Here is a 15,420-nt window from a genome sequence, read left to right on the forward strand (position 1 = left end):
AGGCCTCAAACTCACAGAGATCCGTCTGCCTCTGCTTCCCAAGTGCTGGGATTAAAGGCGTGTGCTACCACTGCCTGGCAGGCCTCAAACTCACAGAGATCTGTCTGCCTCTGCCTCCCAAGCGCTGGGATCAAAGGCGTGTGCTACCTGCCTGGCCGGCCTCAAACTCACAGAGATCCGCCTGCCCTTGCCTCCCAAGTGCTGGTATCAAAAGCGTGCGCCACCACTGCCCTGCCAAGTCACTTTGTGTCAGACCAAATCTGCCGCTGTGGCAGCTTTTGTTGCAAAACCGCAGGTACTTAAGCTTCAGCTAATTCAGGCAGTGGTGTTCCGCTGTAAAACTTAGCCAAGGCAGGCAGAATGGGCCTGTGTGGCCGAGTATGTCTCGGACTCGGCACTGGGGCCGGAGTCACGAACTGAAAAACAGCACCCAGGAGGGTGCTGTGTTAGCTAGCGGGCTACCCGCTTGAGTCGAGGGCAAAATAGCCCGACGTTGGACGCCAAAATGTAGCGGCGTAAACGAATGCAGGCAGTTTGTAAAAATATATATAGTTTTAATGTAGAAATAGACTTACAGAACCACCGTTCCCGCGGAGACCAGGAGAGTAGAAGAGGAAGCTCTGAGCACGCTCGCCAAATTTATAGGCAGACATTAGCCCGAGGCGAACACGCCCCCTAAGGGGCGGGACTTATCCCTACAAGGGTACCCACTGAAACAGCTGACTTGAGCTAGTAGAGCACACTGACTCCAGAATGACAACTGGGGAACCTACATAGGACCAAACATGGCCCTCTGAATGTGGGTGACAGTTGCATGGCTGGAGCAGACTGTGGGGTCACTTGAACTGGCATTTGGGAACCCATGCTCTTTTGGAAGAATACCTTGCTCAGCCTAGATAGAGCAGGGAGGACCTTGGTCCTGCCTCAAAGTAATGTGCTAGGCATTGTTGACTCCCCATGGAAAGCCTTATCCTCTCTGAGGACTGGATGGGCGGTGGTGAGGTGAAGGGAAGGTGGAGGGAGCAGGAGGGGAGGGGAGGGAGTGGGAACTGGGATTGACTGGGATTGGTATGAGAAAACATAACCCCAGAAGCACAGACATTAAGGGCAACATTGAATAAATGGGACCTACTAAAACTGAGAAGCTTCTGTAAAGCAAAGGACACTGTCACTAAGACACAAAGGCAACCTACTGACTGGGAGAAGATCTTCACCAACCCCGCAACAGACAAAGGTCTGATCTCCAAAATATATAGAGAACTCAAGAAACTAGACTTTAAAAGGCTAATTAACCCAATTAAAAAATGGGGCACTGAACTGAACAGAGAATTCTCAACAGAAGAACTTCAAATGGCCAAAAGACACTTAAGGTCATGCTCAACTTCCTTAGCAATCAGGGAAATGCAAATCAAAACAACTTTGAGATATCATGTTACACCTGTCAGAATGGCTAAAATAAAAAACACCAATGAATACCTTTGCTGGAGAGGCTGTGGAGGAAGGGGTACCCTTATCCATTGCTGGTGGGAATGCAATCTTGTGCAACCACTGTGGAAGTCAGTGTTTCGGTTTCTCAGGAAATTCGGAATCAACCTACCCCTGGACCCAGCAATACCACTCTTGGGAATATACCCAAGAGATGCCCTATCATATGACAAAAGCATTTGTTCAACTATGTTCATAGCAGTATTATTTGTAATAGACAGAACCTGGAAACAACCTAGATGCCCTTCAATGGAAGAATGGATGAAGAAAGTATGGAATATATACACATTAGAGTACTACGCTGCGGTAAAAAACAATGACTTCTCGAATTTTGCATGCAAATGGATGGAAATAGAAAACACTATCCTGAGTGAGGTATCCCAGACCCAAAAAGATGAACATGGGATGTACTCACTCATAATTGGTTTCTAGCCATAAATAAGGGTCACGGAGTCTACAATAGGTGAATCTAAAGAAGCTAAGTAAGAAGGTGAACCCAAGGAAAAACATATAGTTATCCTCTTGGCTAAGGGAAGTAGACAGAATCGCCGGGGAGAAAATTGGGATCTTGGGGGTGGGGTGGGATGGGGGTAAGGGAAGATGGGGAGAGAAAAGTTAGAAGGGAAGGAGGTGGGGCCTTGGGGAAACAGGAGGATTGGGATAAAGGAAGATTGGTCAGGGGAGCACGGAACCACAATTCTTAGTTAAGGGAGCCACTTTAGGGTTGGCAAGAGACCTGACCCTAGAGGGGCTCCCAGGTGCCCAAGCGGAGGCCCCCAGTTAGTTCCTTGGGCAGCTGAGGATAGGGAACCTGAAATGACCCTATCCTATAACAATACTGACGAATATCTTGCATATCACCGTAGAACCTTCATCTGGTGATGGATGGAGATAGAGACAGAGACCCACACTGGAGCACTGGACTGAGCTCCCAAGGTCCCAATGAGGAGCAGGAGGGAGAACATGAGCAAAGAAGTCGGGACCACGAGGGGTGCACCCACCCACTGAGACAGTGGAGCTGATCAATTGGGAGCTCACCAAGGCCAGCTGGACTGTGACTGAAAAAGCATGGGATAAAACCGGACTCTCTGAACATGGCGAACAATGAGGGCTGATGAGACGCAAAGGACAATGGCACGAGGTTTTGATCCTACATAGTGTGCTGGCTTTGTGGGAGCGTAGCCAGTTTGGATGTTCACCTTCCTAGATATGGACGGAGTGGGGAGGACCTAGGACTTACTACAGGGCAGAAAACCCTGACTGCTCTTTGGACTGGAGAGGGAGGGGGAAAAGAGTAGGGGGAGGGGGAGAAGGGTGGGAGGAGGGGGAGAAGGGTGGGAGGAGGGGGAGGGAAATGGGAGGCTGGGAGGAGGTGGAAACTTGTTTTTTTTTCTTTTTTTCTCAATAAAAAAAATTTTAATAAAAAAAATTAAATTTAAAAAAAATTAAAAAAAAAACCCACTGAAACACATTACAAAGGTACAAATTTCAGAGCCGTCAGAGATGTCAAGAGACTGAGTACTACTAATGGGGAGGATGCTAGACGAGATGGAGAAAAAAACTCAAACAAGATAGCTCCCTTCTCTCTTTAAATGATAGTGAATTTGTACCCCGAGGAACACAAAATTCAATTCTGTATCCTAAGTTTCAAAATAAGACAGGCCAGCAAAGGCCATTTAGCAAACCGTCCAGACAACTGCAGCTTCCTGGCATCCTTAGTCACTGCATCAGAGTACTGTGCTCACTAAGACATTGACCTTGGTACGGCCATTTTGACACTGAAGGAGACTTCATACTTTAACCCACTGCTGGGAAGCCTACTATGGAATGGGTACTTTGACTGGTTTATTGAGCACTCTCAACCTGTGAGATTAAAAGATTGAGACAACACCCAAAACAATTTAAAGATTAAGAACTATATATATCACCTTTCCAAAGTCCCGAAAGTAGCTCAATGGATACTGAGCTTAGCTTTCCTGACGAGGCATCCCTAGTGTCTACACTAAGAACCTCCGCGTAGACTTACCTGTGAGGCACTCACAGACACTACATAAAAGCTGGCATTCTTCGTTCTTACTTAGAAATTGAAAACCCTTCACTGCAAGCCCTTCACATGTTCTCTCTTCCCTACACTTTTATCTACATGCCCAGACACATGGACTACTTCCTCAGCCAAACACATTCATGAGTGACATTCAATTTTGCCCCATGTAAGCTGCAAAGTCCCCGACCTAGGTCCCGTGAGTTGATGTGGTGAGTTATTCGGAAACGCAAAATTCCGGGGCAGACAAATACATGTCCCCACACTATGCTGACAGCCGAAAGCATCTGGACACTGAGGCGATAAAGCACCTGTCAGGCAGTGATGCAGGTCCTGGAACCCACCAAACACATCACCACTTAAAAGCTTTAAACTGCTCAAAAATGACATCTGAAGACTGACATGATTCTGACTTTATTAGATCAGAACAAATGAAGTAGCAGCAAAAGATCAATTCCACAATCTGGCTTCACTGGTCCTCGAACAAGAAGGAAAGTGCAGTCAGAGATGCATCTCTGGTCTCAGCCTCTCAGAACCGCACTTGAGCCCTGAAGTGCATCTGCTTAGTAGCATTGTTCTTCATCCCCGTCTTCAGCATCCACTTTGACTTCATCCTTTGAACATACTGCATGTCCCGCTCACGCATGAGAGCTGCTCCTGCGGTTGGAAGGAGGGTAAGAAATGAGGCAAGGTCTCTCACTGGTTGCCAGAGAAGTCAAATCTTTGTAGAGAATTTCCAAAGTGGCTTAGGGTAAGCAAGTTCTATATTTAAAGACATGCCAATGTGGGGGACTCTAAGCAACGGAGCCCGGAAGTCTACGTGAGCCCAGAACTGTGTGTGAGAACTTTGTAAGCAGTGAGTCTGCAGTGATTCTAGGCACCAGAGCTTTCCAGCACATCAGAGGGCCCGTCCTCCTATCTCCACCACCTCCACCTGGACTGTTATTTCTCAGAAGAGGAGAAAGACAGCTTTGTACAGCACATTCTAAGAGCTAAGTGATGGCACCCTGTGGTCTCAAAGCTTAATAACTTCAGCTGTCGGCTCTACTCATTCTAATCTTCTATTTAGAAAAACTGCCAAAGAGGGCTGTCAACAAGTAGTACATGCACTATAGCACACATGCAGGAGGACAGTCAAGTCTCTCAATTATATCCCTTGTATGGATAGAAACTGATCTTTAATAATGCTCACGATATAAAAGTTTATAACATGTGACTACACGTTAGATTCCACAGTTCAAGCTATTAACCACTAAGATATTGTTTCTGTGTTACTTCCAGGTAATTTCAACTTGTACTGATTTCTAAGTTATACTTTTTATAACTATTATAAACATGATATACTATTATATACATGATAAACTATTATAAACATGATGTATATCAAATTACTAAGCCAGGAATATTATGTATATAAGAATATAAGTCTTGGACTTACTGCCCTAGGTATCATATGGTAACAGAAGCTCCAGAGCTAAGAAGTCAAGCTTCCCTTGGAGAAGACCCAGTACGATGCAAATGATATCATGTCACCCAAGCCCACGAAAGCCATGGATCATCAATGTACCTGTGCTGCCTGTCCAGCCCAGGGCTCGGTATTGCTGGAGTACCCTGCCCACAGCCTTCTGGTTTCTAGCAACTGTCACAGCTCTTGGCAAGCCAAATCGTTGTTTGTAGTATCTCATCAAGGAGCGATGACCCACTCTGGCACCTGTTTTTCAAAAGAGCAAACATTCAAATCCTGAACAGGGAAGTTCTTTCAAGTTAGAGCTATAAGCCAAAGGCTTCCAAAAAAATCTTCAAGGGCATAAAACTTTAGGAAGCCTAGTAGGAAAACAGAAGTAATCCTAGGGCAGTCTTCATCTGCTGGAGAAAAAATAGACCAGCATTAAAAAAAATATAAGAGATAAAGGCTAAAAACTCCCTGAAAAGATCAAACAGGAATAGTCCCGACATTAGGTCTACAAGTCATAGACAGAGCAGAACAAAAAAAATCATCTTTTCTCTGGGTCAGTGTATTACTCCAGGGCTCCTCCAACAGGAGTAAACTTTACCCCACAGGGACATCCGACACCCACTGGCGACATCTTTCTTGTTACAGCTGGACTGCTACTGACATCTAGTGGCTGAAGGACAGAAATGCTACTGAACAGGGCAAAATTCAGAGGCAGACCACCAACAGCAAAGTATCGTCCAGTGATAAAGCTAAATTCTCTTCAAAGCCTGTGATTATTTAAGAAATCGAATGAAGTCAGGTCAGGTGGTGGCGCATGCCTTTAATTCCAGCACTCGGGAGGCAGAGGCAGGCAGATCTCTGAGTTGAGGCCAGCATGGTCAACAAGAACTAGTTTCTCATGGTCTTTGGATGCCAGCATGGACAGATAAAAGATATCTCTCTGAAGCCAGCTACTTGATGCTTCTGGCATTTTCCTAATAAGACCTTGGTTTGCACCTAGTGCCTCAACTCAGGAAAATCACTGAATGTCCATGTGAGATGAATCTAATGGGAAAAGATTCACATCTAAATGAAGGTCCTCTCTGAAAATCTCAGCATTTTTACTCAGATTTCCAGATTACAATGCTAGTCAGGTGTACAGATTTGCAAGGATATTTATCCCTAAATGAATAAAAACTAAAATGGTAATTAGTATACAGTAAATAAATATGATGTTCATAAGCAACATTTGCAAATGTATCTTCCAACTACTAAGAGCTGGCAGAAGAGAAGTGAGCTACTTTTGCCATCGGTTACAGTGAGAACTTGGCACTAACACCATATAAAGTGCTAAGAGCAGCTCAACCTGAAGGCACACATCAGCTTTAGAACACTATGGTTGCCCAATAACAACATTTATGACTGACTTATAAAACTTCTGTCCATCCAGCTTCCATCATGCAACTGCTTATGAAACTATCCATTCCTGCTGAACAGCCAATGCAACTGATATTAGATATTAGAGTATCTCCAACTCTAACATCCTAAAATTAATTGTGCATTTCTTATAGATACAACACTAGTTTCATCTGGCCAGTTGGCAAATAAATCAATGTATCTTTCACACCAATTTCCTCCATAGGAACTGAAAAGTAATGAAGGAAAAGGAACTGTGCCTCTCCACAGTCTTCCAGAGAAATGCTCAGAGCGCCCTCTACTGGGTACTTTTTTCACTGTCTCAGAGGCCAGGAAATGAGCAAGGAGCCTCTGCCTACACAATCCTTCTCCAGTTCTCTGGTCAGAAGGGCGCAGGCCTCCCATGGACATCAACAAAGCATGGCACATCAAGCTAAGGCAAGACCAAGCTCCTCCCCCTGCATCAAGGCTGGGCATGGGAACTAGGTTCCCAAAAGCCAGCTCAGGTGCCAGGTACAGGCCCTGCTTCCACAAACAGATCAACTGTCACACATATACAGAGGGCCTGGGTTGGTTCCATACAGGCTTCCTAGCTGTCTGTCTAGAGTTCTTGAGCTCCCATGAGCCCAGACCACTGTGTATTGTATAGGCTACAATACATGACAATAAAACTTCCTGACTATCTAAGAATTTTATCCTCAAGGCATTCTCTCTGTTCTAGGCATTAAAGGTTATTATGTCTGAGTTAATGACAGCTTGTTGTATTAGATGTGTTTAGCTGCTTCGGTAGAGCAAAACAGGAAAGCAAGATTCAACATATATAATGCTTCACCAGATACCTTCATGGCAAAGGGGGTGCTGCTACTGCAAAACTCCCTACGCAATGGACAAAGCAGAGAAAGGCTTGGTGTGAGGTCCTGGATAAGGAGCCTGAACACAGGTCAGCTTCATATGCCATGTGAAGACAAGAGGATGGAATTTCCAGGCCTGCTGTAAAGCCTGCCTGTGTTATGTACACAGTAAACACCAGGTATCAGTTCATATTACTAACATCTCTATACTCCTTCTCTTTCATTTCAAACCATGCCTTCCTTCTGCAGCGACTCCATTCTTACCAGTTAACTGCACACTTCTTCCTTTCTATATAATAAATAACAGTGGATGCTTCTCATATTCATGACTTCTTCATCTTCTCATTCCTGGGATAAATTCCTACACTGAGTCCTACTTTCCAAGGAAGAAGGTAGAATTCATCCTCCATGCCTCTTCTCCAACTACTAGAGATAGGCAACCCAGCACTGCTATTCAAATATCAACATATCAAACTATTGTGGAAACCTGCTTCAGTTTGAGTGAAGAAACCAGAAACTTAAGGTGGTAGGACCTAATTGACAGAAGCAGATCACTGGAGCCTGCTCCCTGGAGACTACTGTATCCCTATTCCCTTTGCTATGAGGTAAACAGTCTCCTCTACCACATGGTCCCACAGCCATTATATTTTTACCCAAATGCATTTGGGTTAATGGTCATGGACTGAGTTTTCTGAAACCATGAACCAAGATAAATTCCTGTTTAAGCCATATTTTTGGTCATACCTATGCAAAAGTAACTGACAGAAAGCCTGAGCTATGTAAGAACACATGTACCATAGGAATCAGTTCAAAGAGGGGAAAGAACATAAAAAAAAAAGAAAGAAATGAAGGAAGGAAGGAAGGAAGGAAGGAAGGAAGGAAGGAAGGAAGGAAGGAAGAAAGAAAACCTGAGAGGAAAGCCTAGAAAGATAGATGGCTTAGTAGGTAAGGTGCTTGTCATGTAAATAATTAGGACCAAAATTCAGGTGCCCAGAACCTAGGTAAAAAGTTGGGAATCTTGGCACACATCTGTAACCCTGGCCTGGAGGGGTGCGTTCCTGGAACTCATAGTTCAGCCTAGGAAAAATGATGAGCTATATAGGTTTAGTGAGAAACTACCAAGTAATGAGGAGGAGAGCAACTCAGGAAGATGCCCAACACTGACCTCTGACCTCTACACGCACATGTATACACAGAGAAGACCAGAAACAAGAAAAAGACATACATACATATATACAGAAGGGAGAGGGGGAGTGATCTATAAGTCTACATTTTAAAAAATAAAATTAAGGAAATATTCTAAACCTGAAAAGAAACAAGGAAAACCACAATCCAGTTTTATTGAGACAGCCAACTTGGAGCTAAGCAGCTACTTTTAAAGTTTATAAGTACTTGAGAACACAAAACCAACCACTTTAAGGTCCAAGTTCTTTTCCCTCGGTCCAGCAGGTAACTGAAGATGACACGTGCCTTCCACAGCACACCGGCAGTAAGCTATTTCTTCCTGACAAATACACTCACCAGAAGGAAGTATCAGCTCCATGGTTTCATCATCACATTCCAAGGTCTTTTCTGAGGACAGCTCCTCAATCTCACCAGGGTCCTGCCCCTCCTCGTAGTCTGGGTAGCTACTCCTACAACAGTAAAACAGCACTAATGAATGGACTTGACTCAACAAACTGCATTTGCAAACGCCACAAGGCTACCACCAGCATCCAGGGAAAGTCCACTAAGGAACTGAGGGATGAAACTACTGTTAGAATTTCTCTGCAACATAGGTGACCAAATGACTCTCAAGAGGATGTCTTCCTCTCTCTAGAAAGATTAGCAAATGCAGAAGACATGAACACAGAACTGGCCAACAAGTTATTCCCAACAGAAACAAGTTCTAGAAGACTGCGGCCGGACAGAACTCTGTGATGGCAGAAAGTCACGTGTCTCACATGTTAGCTTTAGATAGGCAGGCTTTCAAGTACTGAACTTTTTCAATGCAGATAGTCTGACGAAAGCACTGAATTTTTAATATCTTTTATTTCACTTAAGTAGCCACAAGATATACCTAGTAATTACCACACTGGACAGTGTAGTTCTAGAATCTGTTTCTAAATATATCCAAATTTTCCTATTTAAATTACCCAGAGAAAAATGACTAGACAGTGATGGGAGATGGCTCAATGGGTAAAGCACCAGCCAGGCAACCAGACCTGAGTTCAATTCCGAGCACCCACATAAAAGCAAAGCACAGCAATGTCTGTCTATACCCACAACACATTATCTACTTTTGTTTTATAGAATAAATATATTATTTAATGCTGGTTTATCAAGGCTCATACTGCTAATCACTTTGGAGACAAAACAGCACACCAAGTCCACAAAAAAAAAAAAAAGGACATTCAAACAAAGAACATACTATTCTGTGTTGAGATGTTTGCTATTGTTAGTACTATGGAACAAACTCAGAACCTTAAATAAGCCAGCCAAGTGCTTTCCTCCTGAGCCATCCCTAGGCAGGAAACTTTTTAACCATTTGCATCAGTATCAACTTTAACTCCTAGCAACAGCTAGGAGCACACTGGTAAATAGTAACAATGCAACAGAAGGAGTTATCCCATCAACAAGAGGAACAATAGTAATAATACAAATTGTGTGAAAAGGTAGTAAGGGCTATAAGAATAATAAGGGAGGGGGCTAGAGAGATGGCTCAGAGGTTAAGAGCATTGCCTGCTCTTCCAAAGGTCCTGAGTTCAATTCCCAGCAACCACATGGTGGCTCACAACCATCTGTAGTGGGGTCTGGTGCCCTCTTCTGGCCTGCAGTCATACATACAGAATATTGTATACATAATAAATAAATAAATATTTCAAAAAAAAAAGAAGAAGAAGGGATAAAAATGATTAGGTAGGCATTGCTGTTTTATGAAAGACAGTCATGGAAGGTCACAATGGCAAGGTGAAATTTATTAGAGTCCTTCAGGAAATGAAAACCCAAATCACTGGACTCTCTGAGCTAAAGTGAAGTGCAAAAACTCTGAGATTCGCATACCTGATATATATTAGAAAGAAAAAGACACAGGCATGCAAACAGCAAAAGCATAGCTAGAGTTAGAACACTGGGACACTGTAGGCCATCAACTTCTGGCTGTTACTTTCAGGAGGAAGAAAAGCCCTTGGAATATTTTGAGCAGCACTTGATCTGACTTAATATGATAAAAGGATCCCTCACGCTAGCTTTGAGAATATTAACACAGAAGGTGGTGAGGAGGAAAAGTAAGATCAGGAAGGCAACAAAACTGATGGCAAACTAGCCCTGACAGTGGAGGAAATGAAAAATAGCCACACATACTGAAGATAACTTCAAGGTAGATGAAACAGGATCTGATTAAAGAATTAATGCAAACATAAAGATAAAATACCAAGAATGACTGAAAAATTATTGGCTTGCACACTGGGAAGGACAGAATTATCATTTATGTAAGGTAGAGTAGGCTTGATTGCATAGCAGAATGCAATACAAATGTTCAATAGAGCTTCAAAGTTTGAAGTTAGAGATATAAATTGGTAGTCATAGGCCATAGAAGGTACTGAAATCTGCTAGACTGAGTAGGAGCCTAAAAGTACAAAAAGCAGATGTATATAAAGAAATCAGAATGTTTAGACTTCAAGGCAGTTACCAAGTTGACTATCTCTGGTGTTTGCTTAGCCTACTCCCAATTAGACAATCAGTCTAAAGGTCAAACACACTGCAGTCTGGTAGGAAACTAGAGAGGAATAAATATTATCTACTGCTTAGGGAGGATGCGTTCTATCTCTAGCAGAAACTCAAATAAGACTTCTGCAGTGCCAAGGCCTCTAATTTTGCTATCCAACAGCCACTTTCAACTGCAAACTACAAAATCAGAAAGAGAGAACAAAAAAGTTCTAAAAGATTAAAATTTTTCTGACCATCTGTATCACTTGGGCTGTGGCTGCTTGGCACGGTACTTACACATACCTGTACATACACTATGCTATATCACAGAAATTTTGACAAAAGCAACTAATTATTCACCTAATATGCTCGTTACATATATATGAATTGTTCAAGATTCCAGTTAGAATTGACTACCTATGAAATGATCTTTCTACCAAATGCCAGGAGCTGGCATAAAGTCAGTCTTTGACTCAAAGTCTCTTAAGGAGCCCAAAACAAGAAACCTAATTTTTGTATGTCCATTCAGAAGGTAATTAATAAAATCAAAGTTCTGACCACTTAATCACAAAGAATAAAACCAAGTCATTGACACTTTGGGATAGAGATCCTGATGATTCTAGAAGTGTTCAAGTGAGCTTGTTAGCAGAAAAATGTGTAATGTGGTTAAGAATACATTGGGAGAAGTTGAGTGTGACATCACAGCTTGCTGCACGATGAGCCCAGCTCATTTTCAAGAGGGGGAGGGGCAGACACTGCGCATTATCACTTCAGTACAGATACGACTTCAACTCCTTCACAAACTCCATCTTACCTAAAGTCATAGAAGTCTGCGAACTCCAAAGCCGCGTCACCATCTGTGAAGAGCTTGCAGTGGCTCTTGTCATTCATGTGTGCCTGCACAGCTTCTGTGGAGTAGAAGGATTTCCCTTTCTCATTGCACCACAAGCAAATCTTGCCAACACCGACTTTCTCTCCTGGTAACAAAATTTAAGGGAAAACTAAGAAGTCAGTCTTCCCAAAGCAGGTTAAATCTCACTATTCTCACAAATTGAAAAACATTTCTTCATCAAAAGAAAATGATTGTACTCACCCAAATATTTAATGAGTCCTTTCAGATCTGAAAGATATTCTATATCAGGAATAAAGAAGCTGTGGATTTTAGTCATATGAGCCACATTCTTCATGAGGGAGCTTGAGTGGTGGGAACAAAATAAGCAGTCTGTTACTGGGATGGCACTCGGGGGCGGGCTCTCCCCAGCTTCTGTATCTTCTGCATCCTCTTCATCCAGTCCAGGGTTCTCACATTCCAATCCATCATCTGAATCAATATCTTCCCAATCTTCAAGCCAGACATTTTGAAAAACAAATTTACTTTTAAAAATATATTTAAGTAAGCACAAAGACACCATGATGATTCATGACCTATTATAATCCTGCCTGTCCCCCAGAAGCCAAACTCTCTCTCAAGACCTCACTTTAGACTCTTATTTACCCTCAAGACATGCTTGAATGCTAACAAACATTGATCTTTCTCTCTAACTCGCTCCTATGCCTCACAGTACCTAGCCCAGTACTTGATAGAGATAGAGAGATAAATGGATTCTGAATTGGTTGAATAACAGTGTCGACCATTTCCACTTCACAGGAATACTTGACTGTATATTATGCTATGTGTGACTGTGTTATATATGAACTGCTGCTATTTTGTGAATGTATGTGTCCTCCCAAATTCAACTAAATCACCAATGTGACCGGTGGGAACTCGATTAGCCCTCACGAACGGGTTGATATCCTAAGAAAAGGACTCAGGTGAACCAGCTATCCTTTGCTTGTCCTCCACGAGTCCACAACCTAGACCTCTCTCTGCCTTTCCCATCATGTAGACAAAGTCTGAGAAAAATACCCTGTCCATGGAACAGGCCCTCAGCAGACAGTCAAGCTGCCAGCAGCGAGACTCTTGACTTAGAGACATCCAGGACTGTGTGGCATCATATGTTAGTGTTCCTTATACATTAGCAGGCTTAAGATATTTTGCTAGAGAAGCATAAGCAGACTGAGACATTAACCCAAACTCTGCCAGTATTCAGATGCTGGAGGGGTGGCGGAATCAATACTTCATAAAGAGCCTTGATTGCTGGCTGGAGCCCCCACATTTCAGGCTTGCTTGGCAGTTTAACCCCCTGGCTCAGTTTGAATCAATTATGCTAAGTGCCAAACCCTAAGAAGCCACTAGAATGACAACTGCTAAAGCAGTGTGCCAACAGCCTGTCTTTCCGTGTGCACAGGTGTGAACCCTCACCCGTATGCCACTCGTTTATAAAGCAACTCTCCTTTTATTCTGGGCCCCGAATCCACAATAGGGAAGCAGAACGACAACATTTCCTGTGGAGGTGCAGACTAGTGAGGCATTTAAAGCCTTTGGCTCATCACTCTGCAATGTCCTAATGAAAGCCCTCATTTTTAATTCCAACAAACACGTGCTATTTCCTTCAAAACACATAAAGAAAACTTCATATGAATGAAAAATAAAAAGTAAGGCTCGCCTCGCCCATAATAAGATGTTTAAGCAATCATTAAACACTCTTCCCCTCAGGTCATCCGAAGTTAGGTGAGGTCGAGGGCAACCATAAAAACGGAGGTCTCCAACCCATCTGCTGAACTATTTTAGACACAAATCGGTTAGCAACCTTAACTCCAGGCAGGATGCCGTGGGCAGATAATCCCAGCTCCCGCGAAGGCCGCAGTAAGGGGTTAGAAAGTCAAGGCCAGCCTGGAGAACAGTGAGACCCAGTGGCAACACAGTAGAAAGGGCGGGCACGGCCTGGGTGGGTGTGGCTCCCTGACAAGCGTAGTTCAACCCCTGGAGGGGCAACATCCCTAAAACGGCCCCAGCCCTCCATCTCCATCGGCAAGTTTCCAGGGACCCGGTGCCTCACCCCAACCCAGACGGGGCCATTACCTTCCTCTTCGTCCTCATCCTCTTCCTCCTGCTCACTCTCCTCCCACTGCTGCTTCGCTAACTTCCTCGCCTGCTGCTCGAACCACTGCAGCCGGGGCGGTTTCTCCGCGGGGTCCCGATCCTGAGGGCCCCGCCGGCCCGCCGCCCTCGGGGACCCTTCCGCGGGCACGGAGGGCACTTTCTTGGGGGACGTGGAGGGCTGGGCTTTAATGGCCTGCTGGATGGCCGCGTTCATAGCATCCTTGCCCACGCTGTCGGCGCCCAGGCCCTTCTCCAGGTTCTTCTGGTTGAGCATCTCCACTTGCCGGCTCACCGCCCGCACCGCCTTCTTCTCCAGCTCCACGTGCCGCCGCGACTTGAGGTGGTTCTCGTAGGCCTTGAACGTGGCGAACTTCTTGCTGCACACGGTGCAGTAGGTGGCCGTGCCCTTGCTCTCCTCCTCCGCCACCGCCCGCTGCGCCCGCACCCGCTCCTGGAAGCCTTCGGCGGTCACCGGGTCCATGTCGGCCACCTTGCGCCGCAGGTTGTAGCGGTGCCAGTCCGTCTTGTAGTGCGCCCGCTGCATCTCCGCGTCGCGGAACGCCACCCGGCAGGTGATGCAGGTGTACGTCGCCATGGCGGGGCCGGGAGGGACAGGAGACGACCTAGCCGAGAACCCACCGAGCAGCGCTTCGGTCTCACCAGGTCCGAAGACACCACCTCGCCTGCAGCCACGCAAAGCTGCACCAGGTTCCGGCTTCCGGAATCTCATGGGGGAACATCCGGCCAGCCCACTAAGTACACTCGGCTGGGCAGAAAGTCCCGCCTCTTTCCCTAGACACGCCCCGGAAGAGGGGACACTTTGTTTCTAGTGCTCGGTCCGCCCTGTCAATCAGAGGCGTTTCCCGGAAGCCGCTGCCGCTGCCGCGTCATTGTGAGGAGCGCTGGGTAGGGTGACGTAGTTGTGCTGTGACGTGGGTAAAGTGACAGCTGTGGGAGAGGGAGGAGGGCGTGGGCTCTGCTCTGGGCTCCGGGAGGTCTCAGCGGCTCTCGCTCGGTGTGTTCCCTCCGGATTGTCTCCTGCGCTTCTGGAACGGGAGCTCAAACGTGGCGGCGACGTGGAGCTTCCGGAGCCTCCTGGCCCTGGAGTCCAGACCCAAGCCTCCGCCTCTGCAGCAAAGAGCGAGGGCGAACTCTTGCATGAAAAGTTTTCCCTACTGGGTGCCAAAAGCACAGGCTAGCCACTGTCACACAGAAATATAACCCGAGCCACGTGTGAAAATTTAAATCCAAGGAGCCATGCAAAAAGTAAAACTATTCGAAATTGCTTTTAATGATCGAAGTACTATTTCAGTATCTAAAAGCTAAAGATACATATACATACATACATACATACATGCATATATCGTTAGACATTTTTAGGCTCCGTCGTTGGAGATCCCGGGGGGTATAACAGCCACCATTCATGCCAGTTTGGAAATCGCCCCATTTTATGTACTCGATTTGTCTATATAACCTCATATATATGGTGGAGCACGAATAATAAAAACCCAGAGACAGATAT

General features: G+C 45.0%; 1 protein-coding gene across 1 annotated transcript; it reads right to left on the reverse strand.

The window, feature by feature from the left end:
• Nucleotides 1-3,924: 3,924 nt before the first annotated feature.
• On the reverse strand, nt 3,925-14,639 carry Znf622 (zinc finger protein 622). The gene is made up of 6 exons (XM_075975821.1): nt 13,878-14,639; nt 12,009-12,257; nt 11,730-11,892; nt 8,750-8,862; nt 5,094-5,237; nt 3,925-4,183 (listed from the first exon to the last, which is right to left on the reverse strand). The coding sequence occupies exons 1-6, from the start codon at nt 14,626-14,628 to the stop codon at nt 4,056-4,058; spliced, it is 1,548 nt and encodes a 515-aa protein (XP_075831936.1). The 5' UTR covers nt 14,629-14,639; the 3' UTR covers nt 3,925-4,055.
• Between the last annotated feature and the right edge of the window lie 781 nt (nt 14,640-15,420).

This window comes from Microtus pennsylvanicus, chromosome 6 (assembly GCF_037038515.1).
Source record: "Microtus pennsylvanicus isolate mMicPen1 chromosome 6, mMicPen1.hap1, whole genome shotgun sequence".
Taxonomy (NCBI): domain Eukaryota; kingdom Metazoa; phylum Chordata; class Mammalia; order Rodentia; family Cricetidae; genus Microtus; species Microtus pennsylvanicus.

Coding starts and splice junctions, on each gene's coding strand:
- Znf622 (XM_075975821.1), bottom strand. CDS start 14,628: ATGAGATTCCGGAAGCCGGAACCTGGTGCAGCTTTGCGTGGCTGCAGG. Junction 8,863..11,729: donor GCAGACTTCTATGACTTTAG/GTAAGATGGAGT, acceptor TTACTGTTGTAG/GAGTAGCTACCCAGACTACG. Junction 4,184..5,093: donor GGGCTGGACAGGCAGCACAG/GTACATTGATGA, acceptor TTCCAACCGCAG/GAGCAGCTCTCATGCGTGAG.